The following is a 12,395-nucleotide window of genomic DNA, read 5'->3' on the forward strand; positions in this document are numbered from 1 at the left end:
AATCTCTATCATGAAAGAATGGAAATGCAAACATATTCAAGGAATATTGACTTTCCAAGGTGAGATACTCATTTTCTTGGAAAAGAAGAAAAAAAAAAATTGCCAATTGCCACTAAGAGGAATTAAAACAACTTGCCCTCAAAATTGCAACCAATGACATCACATACACTTTCTAAGTCTTGATGGATAGTGCATTGCCCCAAACAAGTCAAACAAGAGAAGCACGTGGTAAAGACAAAAAGCCTTACAAACATAACGCCAAAATTATTTTATTTTAAAACTTGAATTTAGACAAAAGAGATCTGTCTTAATGAAGAGAAATACAAGTACCATCCTTTGTAACTTTAGGGTTGCTATCAAGAACTCATTTAAGCCCATCATCTGTGATTTTTAAACAGTCCACCAAGCTCATACATTGCAGATGAACTTGAGCCCTTGCCAAGAGCTATGGAAAGCTATCATTTGTAATATTTTTGTTTAGTTAATGTTCCACGTGTAGATGCTAGTTCTCATAGATTTACAAACCCTCTCAATTGAAAAAAGATCTTGCAGGCTAAGATAAAATAGAGTTAAAAAAATGGCCTCATGAGGCGATCCTCCAGGAGCTACTTGCTTATTACACTCTTTCAACATTCCAAATTGTATGTCATTTTCTACTCGGCCACTTCTACTGCATTCAATAAAGCCAGTATCTGCACTTCTTTGTGAAGGCTCTAAAATAAATAGCATGCACATTTAATGCATATTGGGTAACATTGTTTTATTTGACTAAGTTTACTTCACTTGTATCAGAATTGATAAACCTTGGGAACCTACTTGTTTCCCAAAACACTTTGGCCATGTCAGCAGTGGGCTCATGGAGGCACCTGTCACCTACAAGTTTTGGTGCAACACCTGTTTCTTCTTCTCTTGGAGGAAACATTTGTTTGTCCATAGCAATTACTTAGTACCCTAAATCTTTAAATCTACCCAACATTTTGTTCAAACCATTCCCTCCTTAAATGTCAAGATATTATCCTTACTTTCCAAGTAGCCATTCTTGATAGTCAAGAATATGAAAACCCAATATAATATCTAGTCCATTCCCTGTAGAAGAGGAGGTTTCTTGGTACTCTCAATTGGCTTTGTTGTTGGGTACAATTCAATTGGAATTTTCCTTGTGATCACCACATTCTAGAATTTCTGCAATGCATGCACCCCATTCTGCAAGCAGCCAATTGTCTTCTCCAATAGTATTTCCTGGCTTCTCTCCTGGAGGACACATAATCCCTGAATTCGTATGAGCCATTCGCCATAGACCAGCCAACCAATCTTTCGGATCTAACTCTTTGGCCTCTTTGTCTATCATAGTAGCACTTTCTAACTCCCGTGATTTGACTTGCAAATCTTCAAACCATTCAGTGACAGCTGCAAATGTTTTTATTTCTATCTCTCTAACTCTTGATTCCATTAACAATTCCCTTTGTCTTGAATCCTCTATATTGGGGTGATCAGTCTCACCCTTCAAATTCTCCTCACTCTTGAAATTCTCCATAGAAACATGTGGTGTAAATCCTCTGTTATTGATCCAATTTCCTTCAAGGACCCCTACATATTTATTGGACCATGAGTCATATTCACCATTTGTAATCCTCTCACCTGCCATATAAGCATGTTCTTTTATGCTGAAAATATCATGTCCCTTGTCCGATATCCAAATTTTTGGACTTCCTTCCTTATCATTCTCTGAAGCTGTTTTGGAAACAACAATATTTTCAGATGCATTCTCGGCAAATAGAGAATATGGAATAAGATCTGATGCCATTTTTCTGTGAAAAGAAGACTCCAGTCAAAGCTTTCAAACAAACAAAGAAAATCGGCGTAGGTTGGAGACTTTTCACTCGCACTGTTAAAGTGAAAGTAGCTCGCCCTTTGTTATTATATTAAACAATATTAGAATATACTTGGAAATAAAAATCTATATTAAGGAACACAAATTTCAAGAAAATCGATATGTTTCTTGCAGAATAACTTTCACAAAACCTTTGGACACTAATAGGCTAATACAATAAAAAGGATATTTTTAGCTAATGTCATGATGAAAACATGGTCTCTAGTGAGAAATATGACCTAGTATGTGAATAAAAATTGGTCTTTGAAGAACCTTTCAATTCAAGAATTTCATGGCAACAATACCATAAACTAAATTAATTTCCCCAAGCACATTATGAGTTGGAGTGGATTCCATATTTTCACACTTCCTCTACTTGAACACCCTGTCGGGCCCCATTCTTCCCCATGTCAACAATCTAAGAAACATAAAGTTGTTGGATCTTTCATTCAATGAGTTGACTGGACAAATCCAAAAAGAATTTAAGAACCTAGTCATGCTCACTCTCTTGAACCTGTTCTGTAACAGGATCCATCATTGTACATATCAAGTGTACCCATCATAGAGCCTAGATTTAATGTAGCATGGCACACCCGTATTGATGGATCCCCATAGCTACTCCTTTAGGTGTGTTAGTCTAAAATTAATACTTGGGAAACGAAAGTGAGGTGCTACAGAAGCTTTCCATTTAAATGAGTATAAAGAAAGGGTCCATGTGACAATGAAACAATACATTTTGCAATTTACTCATTCTTCTTCCTATAATGTTGTGATGGTGTGCCACATGTTCTGACCTATTGATCCTAGGCATAGGAACTGATGAGTTGTAATACTCAATGCACATAGTTTACGAGGAACTATTAGGCAGACACAACGCAAAGCTAGTATTCCATTGTGAGACCATTTATCAATAAGAGTTGTGACATTGGAAGGCGATACATATGTTTTTTTTGTGGGCCAAATGAGACCATGTGTTGTGGAGGATAGACAGGAGGAAAAGCGTGCATGTGAAAACGCCAAGTAGAAATATGCAACATTCTATTTCCACCAACTCTTTTGAATAAATCTACCAAAATACTGATAAGAATTGCATCCAAGATGAGCATCATTGAAAAGAAAAGCACGAGACATTGTCACTTCTTGTATGCAAACCCTAAGGAATCTTTCTCTAAAAAGACATATACTACACACTTCCACTTTACTCAAGGTTGGTTTTGATCACATCGTAGCACTTAAAGATGCAAGTTCAAGCCATGTAGGCACTAGTGGCCATAGCACTTAAAGATGTAAGTTCAGGCCATGTAGGCACTAGCGGTCTGCTACTCAAATTCCAGTGCTTATTTTGCTAGCTAGGTCTTGTATAAGGTGGACAGAGAGAGCCAAAAGGGAGATGGAATTGGTATTTATAAGAAAGAACATATAGGGATAGGGATCAAAGGATGATAAGAAGCGGTCGACTTTAAACTAAGGTACTCTCTTTTGTTCCATTCGATGAATTTGTGCTCAAATTGTGATCATATTATGTTACTGTGTGAAGGCTGGTAAAAAAGGGGAACCATGGCCAGGCTGAGAGGCATTTGCTTGTACATGACATGGAATTTTATACCACTGTACTTGATTCCCACCTTGTTTGGGTTCAAATCACCGAAATTCATGCCTATATTCAACATCAAAAGGACTTCCATGCTGGTCAGGGTGTTGTAAAGGGGAGGACTTGTCTCGTGCGACACTACTGTCACACTATGTAAATCAAATTCCATCTTCTTAGGCTTTAGTACCATGAACAACACCGGTGTTAATACTTCTACAATAGCAACAACTATGAAAATGGGCAAGAATACACAACAACAACATCTCGTGAAGGAGAATGGGGAAACCTGGTGATTCTCTCCAAATGCCCACAGATCTTGAATATAAAGATTCATACATTCTAAATTCATCACAGGAATAAGCATCCAAAGAACACAAAGACTCTTCATCTTCATTATTAGAAGCAAATTACTTCTTCAAGTGCTATGGATCGTCATAATTATAATAATTAGGTAGGCCGGACATGTGTTCAAGATTGTGTCGAGGACGACGAATTTGAACACTGTCGCCACGAAAAACATCATAATAACACACACACGTATAAATTACATAATGAAATATGTTAATAGATTTAATTAAATAACAAAAAAAATTCTCGTTTTGAACTTTTAACTTAGTTAATACTTTATTTATGTAATTGTTTTTTAAAACAAATTAATATATTTATTATTAAATGATATTTAAAATATAAATTAATTTAAATTAAAAAATAAATAAATAATAATAAATTATTTGATAAATAGAGTTTCACCATGAGAAACCATATTCATTATCTCAATATTAAGCTCTTAATGACTTTGGTTATCACTACCTCTAATCCAATATATAATATAATAATGTTCTATGCCATGTGAAATTTATATACTTATTTATTGGTTATATTTTGGTTGTTTTATGTTTTGGAGTTTCTTTTGGGCATATTTTTGGTCAAATTTGTTTGAAATGTAAAATGCATTTTAAATAACAAAAATTCAAAATCTGTATTTCACTAAATTTCTAATAAAAAACTTCAAAACCTAAAATAATAAGAAAATAATTTTTTTACCATTAAAAAAAATCATAATAAACATGCTATCATTGCATTTATTAAAAACTTATACTTGGAATGAAAAAATAAATAAAACCTAAACTATAGTTTTTTTCTTTTTTCTTTTTTTCTTTTTTTTCTACTTCGAATGAAAAAATAAATAAAACCTAAACTATAGTTTTTTTTTTTTTTTTTTTCAAGGGTTTTCAATGGTATTCTTGGTAGTTTTCATGGTTTTTTTTATGGTTTTATAGGTTGCATTTTGTGGTTTTCTATGGTCTTTGTATGGTGGTGAATGGTGGGTTTTCATTTTTTTTTGCAAGAAAATTTAATTGAAATAGGCAAAAAATGATAGGAAACCTACCTTGGCCTCTAGACAGTGGTTGATTTGAGTTTCTGGGACGTTGGTGGTGTTGTTGGGTGGATCGATTGAGCTCCTCCATCTTGGTTGAGCTTCCAAACTCTCGGTTGAGCTCCACTTTCCCTCGCGGTTTGTGCAAAATGGCTTGCGCAGAATACAGATGGGTCTTTTAATGAAAAATAGAGGCTTGATCGAGCCCTAAAGATCAATTGAGCTTATAGCTTGATCAAGCCCCAAACCACTTTTTTTTTAATTTCACACCTAGGTTGTCTTGGTGGGAAATTTCAAAAATATGGCTCAATCAAGCCTGTTGCTCGATCCAGCTCTTAGATAACCTTCGATTACACAGGAGCTTGATCGAGGGTTTGTTTTAATGCTCGATCAAGCAACCTTTAAGCCCTCAAATAGCTTGGTCGAGGGATCAAAGATTGCTCGACCAAGCACTTAAGAAGGCTCAATCGCGCTGCTTTTTTCCACCCATAATGCACCCTCGCTTCCCAAAAGGTGTAACCTAACTTCATGCATAGACCCTAAGCCAACACCCAATTTCACTTCAAAGCTCATGAGAATTAGTTCTTATCTTCGCAATGTTCATTTTCTTCTTAACACTTGTCAAAACAAGAAGATAATTCGGGTTAGCAAGAGTGGGGTTGATCACCTCCTTATAATACCTTAGCTTCCTTTTCCCCTCTAAATCGTCATCATCCCACAACTTACCATTAAATTTGGAAGTAATAGTATTTTTAATATTATCCTTATTCTTCAAGATGATCTTCTGCTTTATCCCCCAATGGTTTATCTAAGACTAGGCATCCTTGTGTGATCCTCACTTGAGTCAAAGGTGGGGGTTTCACTAGAGTTAGAAGCAATTATGGGGAACCGGTTGGTTTCCATGGTGGAAAGCCTCATCTTATACATTAGATACTAAAACATAGTCATGCTTTCAATGGGGGAAAGACTAGCTTTAGTCAAGTGGATACGATAGGGAGTATTCAAGAGGATAGGGTAGGGAGTACTTTATTTAATATTGAAGTTGTAGGTTATAAATTGATTTTCGATCAACTTGGTCTTCCTCCACGATTCTCTATATATACCGCAACCCCACACCTCACATCCATATAAAATAACAGCGGTGACGAGAGTATCAAAGAGGAAATTTTTTTACTCTAAACCCAAAGATCAATAAACTTACAATTGTTTTCAAGTTCATAATAAGCTTTCCAGCCTCCAATAATCTTTTTCTCAATGTTATAATTCTAGTTGAGTTGATGATGAATGTCAATACCTAAATATTTGTATGAAGAAACCTTCTCCAAGTAATTGTTATCATAAATGAAATTATCATGGTTGATCTTTTTGGATTTAATTATCACGACTTTAACGTTGTCGGTATTAATAGTCATACCCATCTTGGAGCAGTGATCATAGAGGATTTTAAGTTGCTTATCGAGATGATCATGGCTTCCGGCTAGAAGAACAATATCGTCAACATAAATGAGAGGAGAAATGACTATATCACCAAGCTTGGGGTCATCACATCTCGTAGCTTCCAAACACTCTTCTAGCTTATCATAGTAAATGTCAAAAATGATAGGGGATAGGGGACATCCTTGCTTAACGTCAATATTGCATTTAATTTCTTTAGACCAACCCTTGGTGGTCTTAAGTTTGGCGACAACATTCTTGTATAGTTGAATTACAACAACCCTCAACTCAAGAGGAACCATTATCTCTTTGAGTCTTTGTCATAGCTTATCCTAAGGAACTATGTCGAAAGCTTTTATAAAGTCATCAACATAACACAAAAATATCACTTTTACTATTGCGACATTCCTCCACAATGATCCTAAGAGTGACAAGATGGTGAGTAATTGAGTGATGTCTCCTACAACCAAGTTGCACTTTAACTTTTTTACAGAGGCTTTCAAGCCACACTAACCTTCTTTTCGAAAATAAGCTCATATTGTTTGACTAGAATATGGCTAATCATCAAGGTCCTATGGTTAGAAAAAATATTTTTATCCCCACTTTAAACATTATATATATATATATATATATATATATATATATATATATATATTTAAAATTACAGCACAGGTTTTTAATCTGACCAAAAAAAAACACACAACTTTATTTAAAATATAACAATATTATTATTTCTTTCAACGGATTTAATCTCTCCAAAAATGATAAATTAAAATTAAAATAAATCTACATTTTATCGGAGATGTTTTTATTGTGACTTTTTGGAGTTTCTAGTGGGAGAAAAGTTGTGTAGAAATATTGATTTGTGTTACTTAAACTAGTTTTTTCACTGTATATATAGACTCAACACCATGAAAAACTAAAACTACTAAGACACTTCTATTGTGCAGAGATTACCCATCAAATTTGTGATTTCAATAAATTCCATCAAAATTTTTAAAAAATTAAACTAGAAAAATCCAAAAACAAAACTTCTGAAAAATCACACTAAAAACATCCATGCATTTTATTACTTATCAACACGTCAAAGTAATTTCGCTGTCAATTATGTAAATTGACAAAACCGACAAAGCACGGCCATCACATTTTATAAAATGGCAGCGAAATTCCACCAATTAAAATGGAAAGAAGACAAAGGGCAAAGAAAATAATATCTCCGGAGAATCTAGAGAGCACAAGTCTGGCACGCTCTGTCAAATGAAAATCTGGAGAGCACGAGTCCGCCACGCTTCTCCACATGCCCGTCGATCTGAACCGTCCACTTGTCGTTCTGTGGTAGCAAAGATGGGCTCCTACGGCTCTTCCAACCAGAATATTCTAATGATTCACACCCTATGTCTCAATCAGTTGATGCCATGGAGGCGCGGAGGCGAGCTTATATACAGAGGGCAGAAGCAACCACAATTTGCCATACCCTATTTGCATTACTTGTTTATGTGCTACTTTCTCACAATTTAAGTGTATTGCGGTTTTCAGTGGGTGAGTATTGCTGGAATGGAGGTAGAAACAGATTTTGAAATTGTTTCTGACAAATTTTCTTTGCTGCCATATTAACTTTACAGTGAAAAGGTTGGATTTAATGATATGCTTATATTGAGGTTCCATGATGCTAGCTGTGGAGTCCAAACATGTGCATTTTTTGATTGAGGGCGTTTTAAATCGAGTTTTGATTTCCGAGTTTGGAGTAGTGGATTTCAGTTTTATGAGTTTTCTGTTCTGGCTTACATATATATCTCCGGTATAATATTGGTTATTTTTATTTTAATTTATATATTGTGGGTATTTGAATACAAGACTGCATGCTGTACTCATTTGCAGGTTGATTCAATTTGCGACCATGCTTCTCAGAGCTCCTGCTATTGTTTCCCCTGCCATTGATGCTTCTTCTCCATGGAAGCAGCAGCAGCAGCAGCACAATGGTTTGTGCAAGAATGGAATTTCAGGAGACAAATGCGGCGTTGGTGTTGCTGCAAGGTACATGAAGAGTAAGAGAGGAGGTGGGGTTCATAGCGTTAGAGCTACTGTAGGCGGTGAAGGGAAACCAGGTGCTTTGAGTGGAGTTATATTTGAGCCTTTTGTTGAAGTCCAGGATGAGCTATCGCAACTTTCTTTGTCATTCTCTCAGTCTTTGGCGAGACAGAAGTTCTCAGATAGTTGTGAAGGAGCACTGAATGAACAAATCAAGTAAGTAAAGTTGTATCTTCTTAGGTCAATTAAGTTAATAAATTCGTTTTGTAGAACATCATGTGTAGTTATTGTCGGACCAATTTGTTTGTGGGAATGACATGTTCCAAGCTCTCTTTTCTGTTATGTTTCATATGCTTGAAATTTCTTGGAAATTCTGTTCCGTTTCATATGGTTGAAGTCTATCGGAAATCAGGTTCATGGGTTTCTTTTCATGAAAATCTGTTTGTTAAGTTTTATATGTATTTTTTTTCCTCCTTTTTCTCAATATGCTTTACCATGGTTGTTCCTCCTTATAAGTTTTTGGGGAAATTTTGAGAGAGGGTTATATTATTTTTAATATAGATAATATTTTATTTTAATTATGTAGAGTTTTTATTTTTAATTTTTTTGTAAATTTTTTTAATTAAATTTGATATAAAATAAAAATAATAATAAATATTTAAAAATAAAATAAAAATATTCGAAAAAAAAAATTTTAATATCAATTTAAATGTTTTTTTATTTAATTCTACTGATAATATGTTTATTTATTTCTTATCTTTAAATTTAACTTGTGGCTTTGTGAGTTTTGATTTTGGCTAATTTCGCTGAAAAAGTCTATTCTCAATCAGTTGCATTAGTGACACTTGTGTTTAATTTTTTAAAATAATATATTTTTTTATTTAAATTTAAAGATAATATATTTATTTTTTAAAATTTAAATATTTTTGTATTTTTTAAAAATAATGTGTTTTTTTTATTTGTTTATTTAATTTAATTGTAATATTTTTTAATTAAATAATTTTTTTATATATTTTAGTTTTATTAAAATATAAAATATTGTTTTTTTATATTTTTTTAATGAATAATGTTTTCGTAAAAATAATTATTTAATTAAATTTACTTTTTACATATGTAAAATTTTATGACATATGTAGCATAACTCTTACCCTACGATTTGCTTTGTAAGTGATGTTTAAGCTTTATTTATGTAATCTGTCTATTACAATTGGTTTTATAATAAATATTTAACTTCTCATGATTTATAATATATTTTTTATTAATAAATAAATATTATATTTATTTATTTATTTATTTATTTATTTATTTATAACAATTACACACTTTTGTAAAGTAATTTTCATTTTTTTAGATGATAAATGAAACTTACTACTCTTTATTGAAGAATTATATTATACATAAAAATTATGTGATACATAATCAAACATCTTGCTTTACACTTATGATTAGAATTTGGACTATGTACATGGTCGGTTGGATATATATTAAATTATCTTTACATGAAATTGATATTAATTTTTTAATAATAAAAAGTTGATTTAATGTATTGAAACATATTTTTTATAACTTAATATAAAATAAATATATAATTTTATATTTATATATAAATGATAAGATTTTTTTATAATATTAAAAAAATATGTATAATTATTTTAATATATTTGAATTTTTACTTGAATTTAATTTTTAAGATATAAAAAATAATTTAAAAAAATGGTAGTAAGGATTGTTTATTATAAAAATATGTAATTTTTATTTAAAATTGAAAAAATATTAATAAAAATATTTCATTATTAAAAATAATCTCATATTTTTAATCTAAAAGCAGTGGTTTATTATAGGAATTTTTATAAATCCAAGTTACAGTTGTTAAACTTCAAGATTGTGGGTGCCATAGAAATTTTTGATGGTGCTGAATCTATTTCCACTTTCAAAAATACCATTTAAACACTCTTTCTGCAAGATTTGTTGAAACTTTTTCGACGAAATTCCAACCAAAATAACTCTCTAGTCAATTCCTCTTCTCCATCCACCTCAATAGAGCTGGTCCAATCTAAAATATAAGATTAACTTATATTGATCTATCAAACTTTCATTTACATACCCTGGAATCACATGAACCTTGTTTTTTTGGCAGCGTGGAGTACAACGTTTCATATATTTATCATGTTCTCTTTGCATACTTCGATAGGGACAACGTAGCTCTGCCAGGCTTTGCTAAGTGAGTACCCTCCAATTTTCTTCTTATATTCTCCTGTATTCGTAACCAATTTTATTCTGATATTCTTGTGTATATATATAATCCTTGTAAGAAGTGTGATGAATAATAGATTTTTTCCAATCTGACAGGTTCTTCAAAGATTCCAGTGACGATGAGCGGGATGATGCAGAAAAGCTCATGAAATATCAGGTTTATGAGACTCTGTGTTTTACTTCATTCTGTTGTTTTAGGTTCTAAACTCTAGTGAAGCTGGTGTTATAACTGTTATTTCATACTTTGCTCTGTATTGATGTTTCATTTGAGCAGAACATCAGAGGTGGGAAAGTTAAACTACAATCCATTTTGATGCCTGCCCTCATGGAGTTTGAAAACGCTCAGAAGGGTGATGCCCTTTATGGTGAGTCCATTCCATAGACTCTTATTTTGCAACGCGCATGTTTCATGTCATTTTGTTTGTTTGAATGTAGCCCTAAGATAATAATATGTTTTTATTTTTACTGGTCACAGCCATGGAGCTGACCCTATCTTTGGAGAAACTTACAAATCAAAAGCTTCTGAACTTGCACGCAGTCAGTATCGGCTGAACTTTTTTTAGGCTGCTGATTGAATATATGTTGTTACTTCGAAATTATGTTGCGTTAGAAATAATTTTGAAGCTTCTTGGGTTTGATGGGAACAGGTAGCCCAAGAGGCTAACGATGGTCAGATGACGGATTTCATTGAGGGCAACTTTCTCACCCCGCAGGTTGCATGCTCTCTAAGTTTTCTCGTTATATGAAGTAGGAGAGAAGTATAAACATTAAAGATGGTAAGAGGCTCACATTATATTTTTCTCTGCAAATTTGCAGGTTGAAACTATCAAGAAGGTATCGGAATATGTGTCCCAGCTGAGAAGGGTAGGCAAAGGGCACGGTATGATGATGCTATGATCATTTTGATAACATATGCGAAGAGACAAAGTCAAGAATTTATGTAAGCATGCCTCCATCCTTTACTAAAAGCTGAACTGTAATTTATTTGGTTGTCTCTTGCAGCTGTATGGCATTTTGATCAGATGCTCCAAAATGGAGGTGATGTAGCTGCTGCCCCTGACGGTGGAGCTCTTGCTGCTTGAGCCCGTTTTAAAATTTATATTTTGCTCTATTGTCATATTGAGAAAGATTTCTATAGTTCATGCTCTATATACATGAGAGAAATAATATTTTGCTCCTATAGTACATACTTTTAATGTGTGTGTATATATATATATATGAAAGATGTTCATCGCTATGATTTATATTTATGTTGCGATGCCAATGGGCGAATCGTCAAACTGTTTTGAAATTTTCTCCTGCTTAATATGCCGGGCATGTATAGTTGCATCCGTTGGTTTTTGAGCATATTAAATTTTTGGCTGTTAGGATTGGTGTGTCTGTTTATATTTATATCATGTTATTCTTGAGTAATCTGAGTTTACACCTTTTTCAAAGTATTTAATGTAAAAATCTTAACTGACAGCCCAAAGATCATCAATACCAAATATTTCACATACAGAACATGATTTTAAGATGACATACCTTCATCAATACCAAATATTTCACATACAGAACATGATTTTAAGATGACATACCTTGATTAACAGCGGAAGATGTAATGGCTGCCATCTTATGTCTTCTGTCTCCTAACAGCTGCTACTCTTCTTCTCAGAATTCGGTTTCTCTCCTCTTGCCCTCACTTCCTTATGTGTTTCTTGATGGAGAAGAATACAACTCTTGTGTGGGAGAGAGAGGACCCAATCCTTTATATTTTTAACTTTAAATCTGGTACGTCCATCATATACCAATTCAACGCTTTAATGCTTTAATCCTTTAATGCTTTAATGCTTTTAATTATG

The 12,395-nt window shown here is 33.1% G+C and overlaps 1 protein-coding gene across 2 annotated transcripts; it reads left to right on the plus strand.

The window, feature by feature from the left end:
- Nucleotides 1–7,695: 7,695 nt before the first annotated feature.
- On the plus strand, nt 7,696–11,679 carry LOC149263083 (ferritin-4, chloroplastic-like). 2 transcript variants are annotated; one of them, XM_089387101.1, is made up of 9 exons: nt 7,696–7,812; nt 8,152–8,517; nt 10,439–10,522; nt 10,651–10,711; nt 10,829–10,919; nt 11,030–11,091; nt 11,202–11,267; nt 11,371–11,434; nt 11,557–11,676. In XM_089387101.1, exons 2-9 carry the CDS (start codon nt 8,171–8,173, stop codon nt 11,634–11,636), a joined length of 855 nt encoding a protein of 284 aa, XP_089243227.1. In that variant the 5' UTR covers nt 7,696–7,812; nt 8,152–8,170; the 3' UTR covers nt 11,637–11,676. The 2 variants fall into 2 exon arrangements, with proteins under 2 accessions (XP_089243227.1, XP_089243228.1); XM_089387102.1 differs by having other exon boundaries at nt 7,728–7,902; nt 11,557–11,679.
- Nucleotides 11,680–12,395: the final 716 nt, after the last annotated feature.

Source organism: Pinus tabuliformis, chromosome 6 (assembly GCF_031772625.1).
Source record: "Pinus tabuliformis cultivar Carrire ecotype Pingquan chromosome 6, CPIR1, whole genome shotgun sequence".
In the NCBI taxonomy this organism is placed as follows: Eukaryota; Viridiplantae; Streptophyta; class Pinopsida; order Pinales; family Pinaceae; genus Pinus; species Pinus tabuliformis.

Bases quoted from the DNA above. Each gene is read 5' to 3' on its own strand.
- LOC149263083 (XM_089387101.1), top strand. From the start codon at position 8,171: ATGCTTCTCAGAGCTCCTGCTATTGTTTCCCCTGCCATTGATGCTTCT. The intron at 10,523-10,650 runs GTGAGTACCCTC...CCAATCTGACAG, and splicing joins GCTCTGCCAGGCTTTGCTAA to GTTCTTCAAAGATTCCAGTG. The intron at 10,712-10,828 runs GTTTATGAGACT...TCATTTGAGCAG, and splicing joins AAAAGCTCATGAAATATCAG to AACATCAGAGGTGGGAAAGT.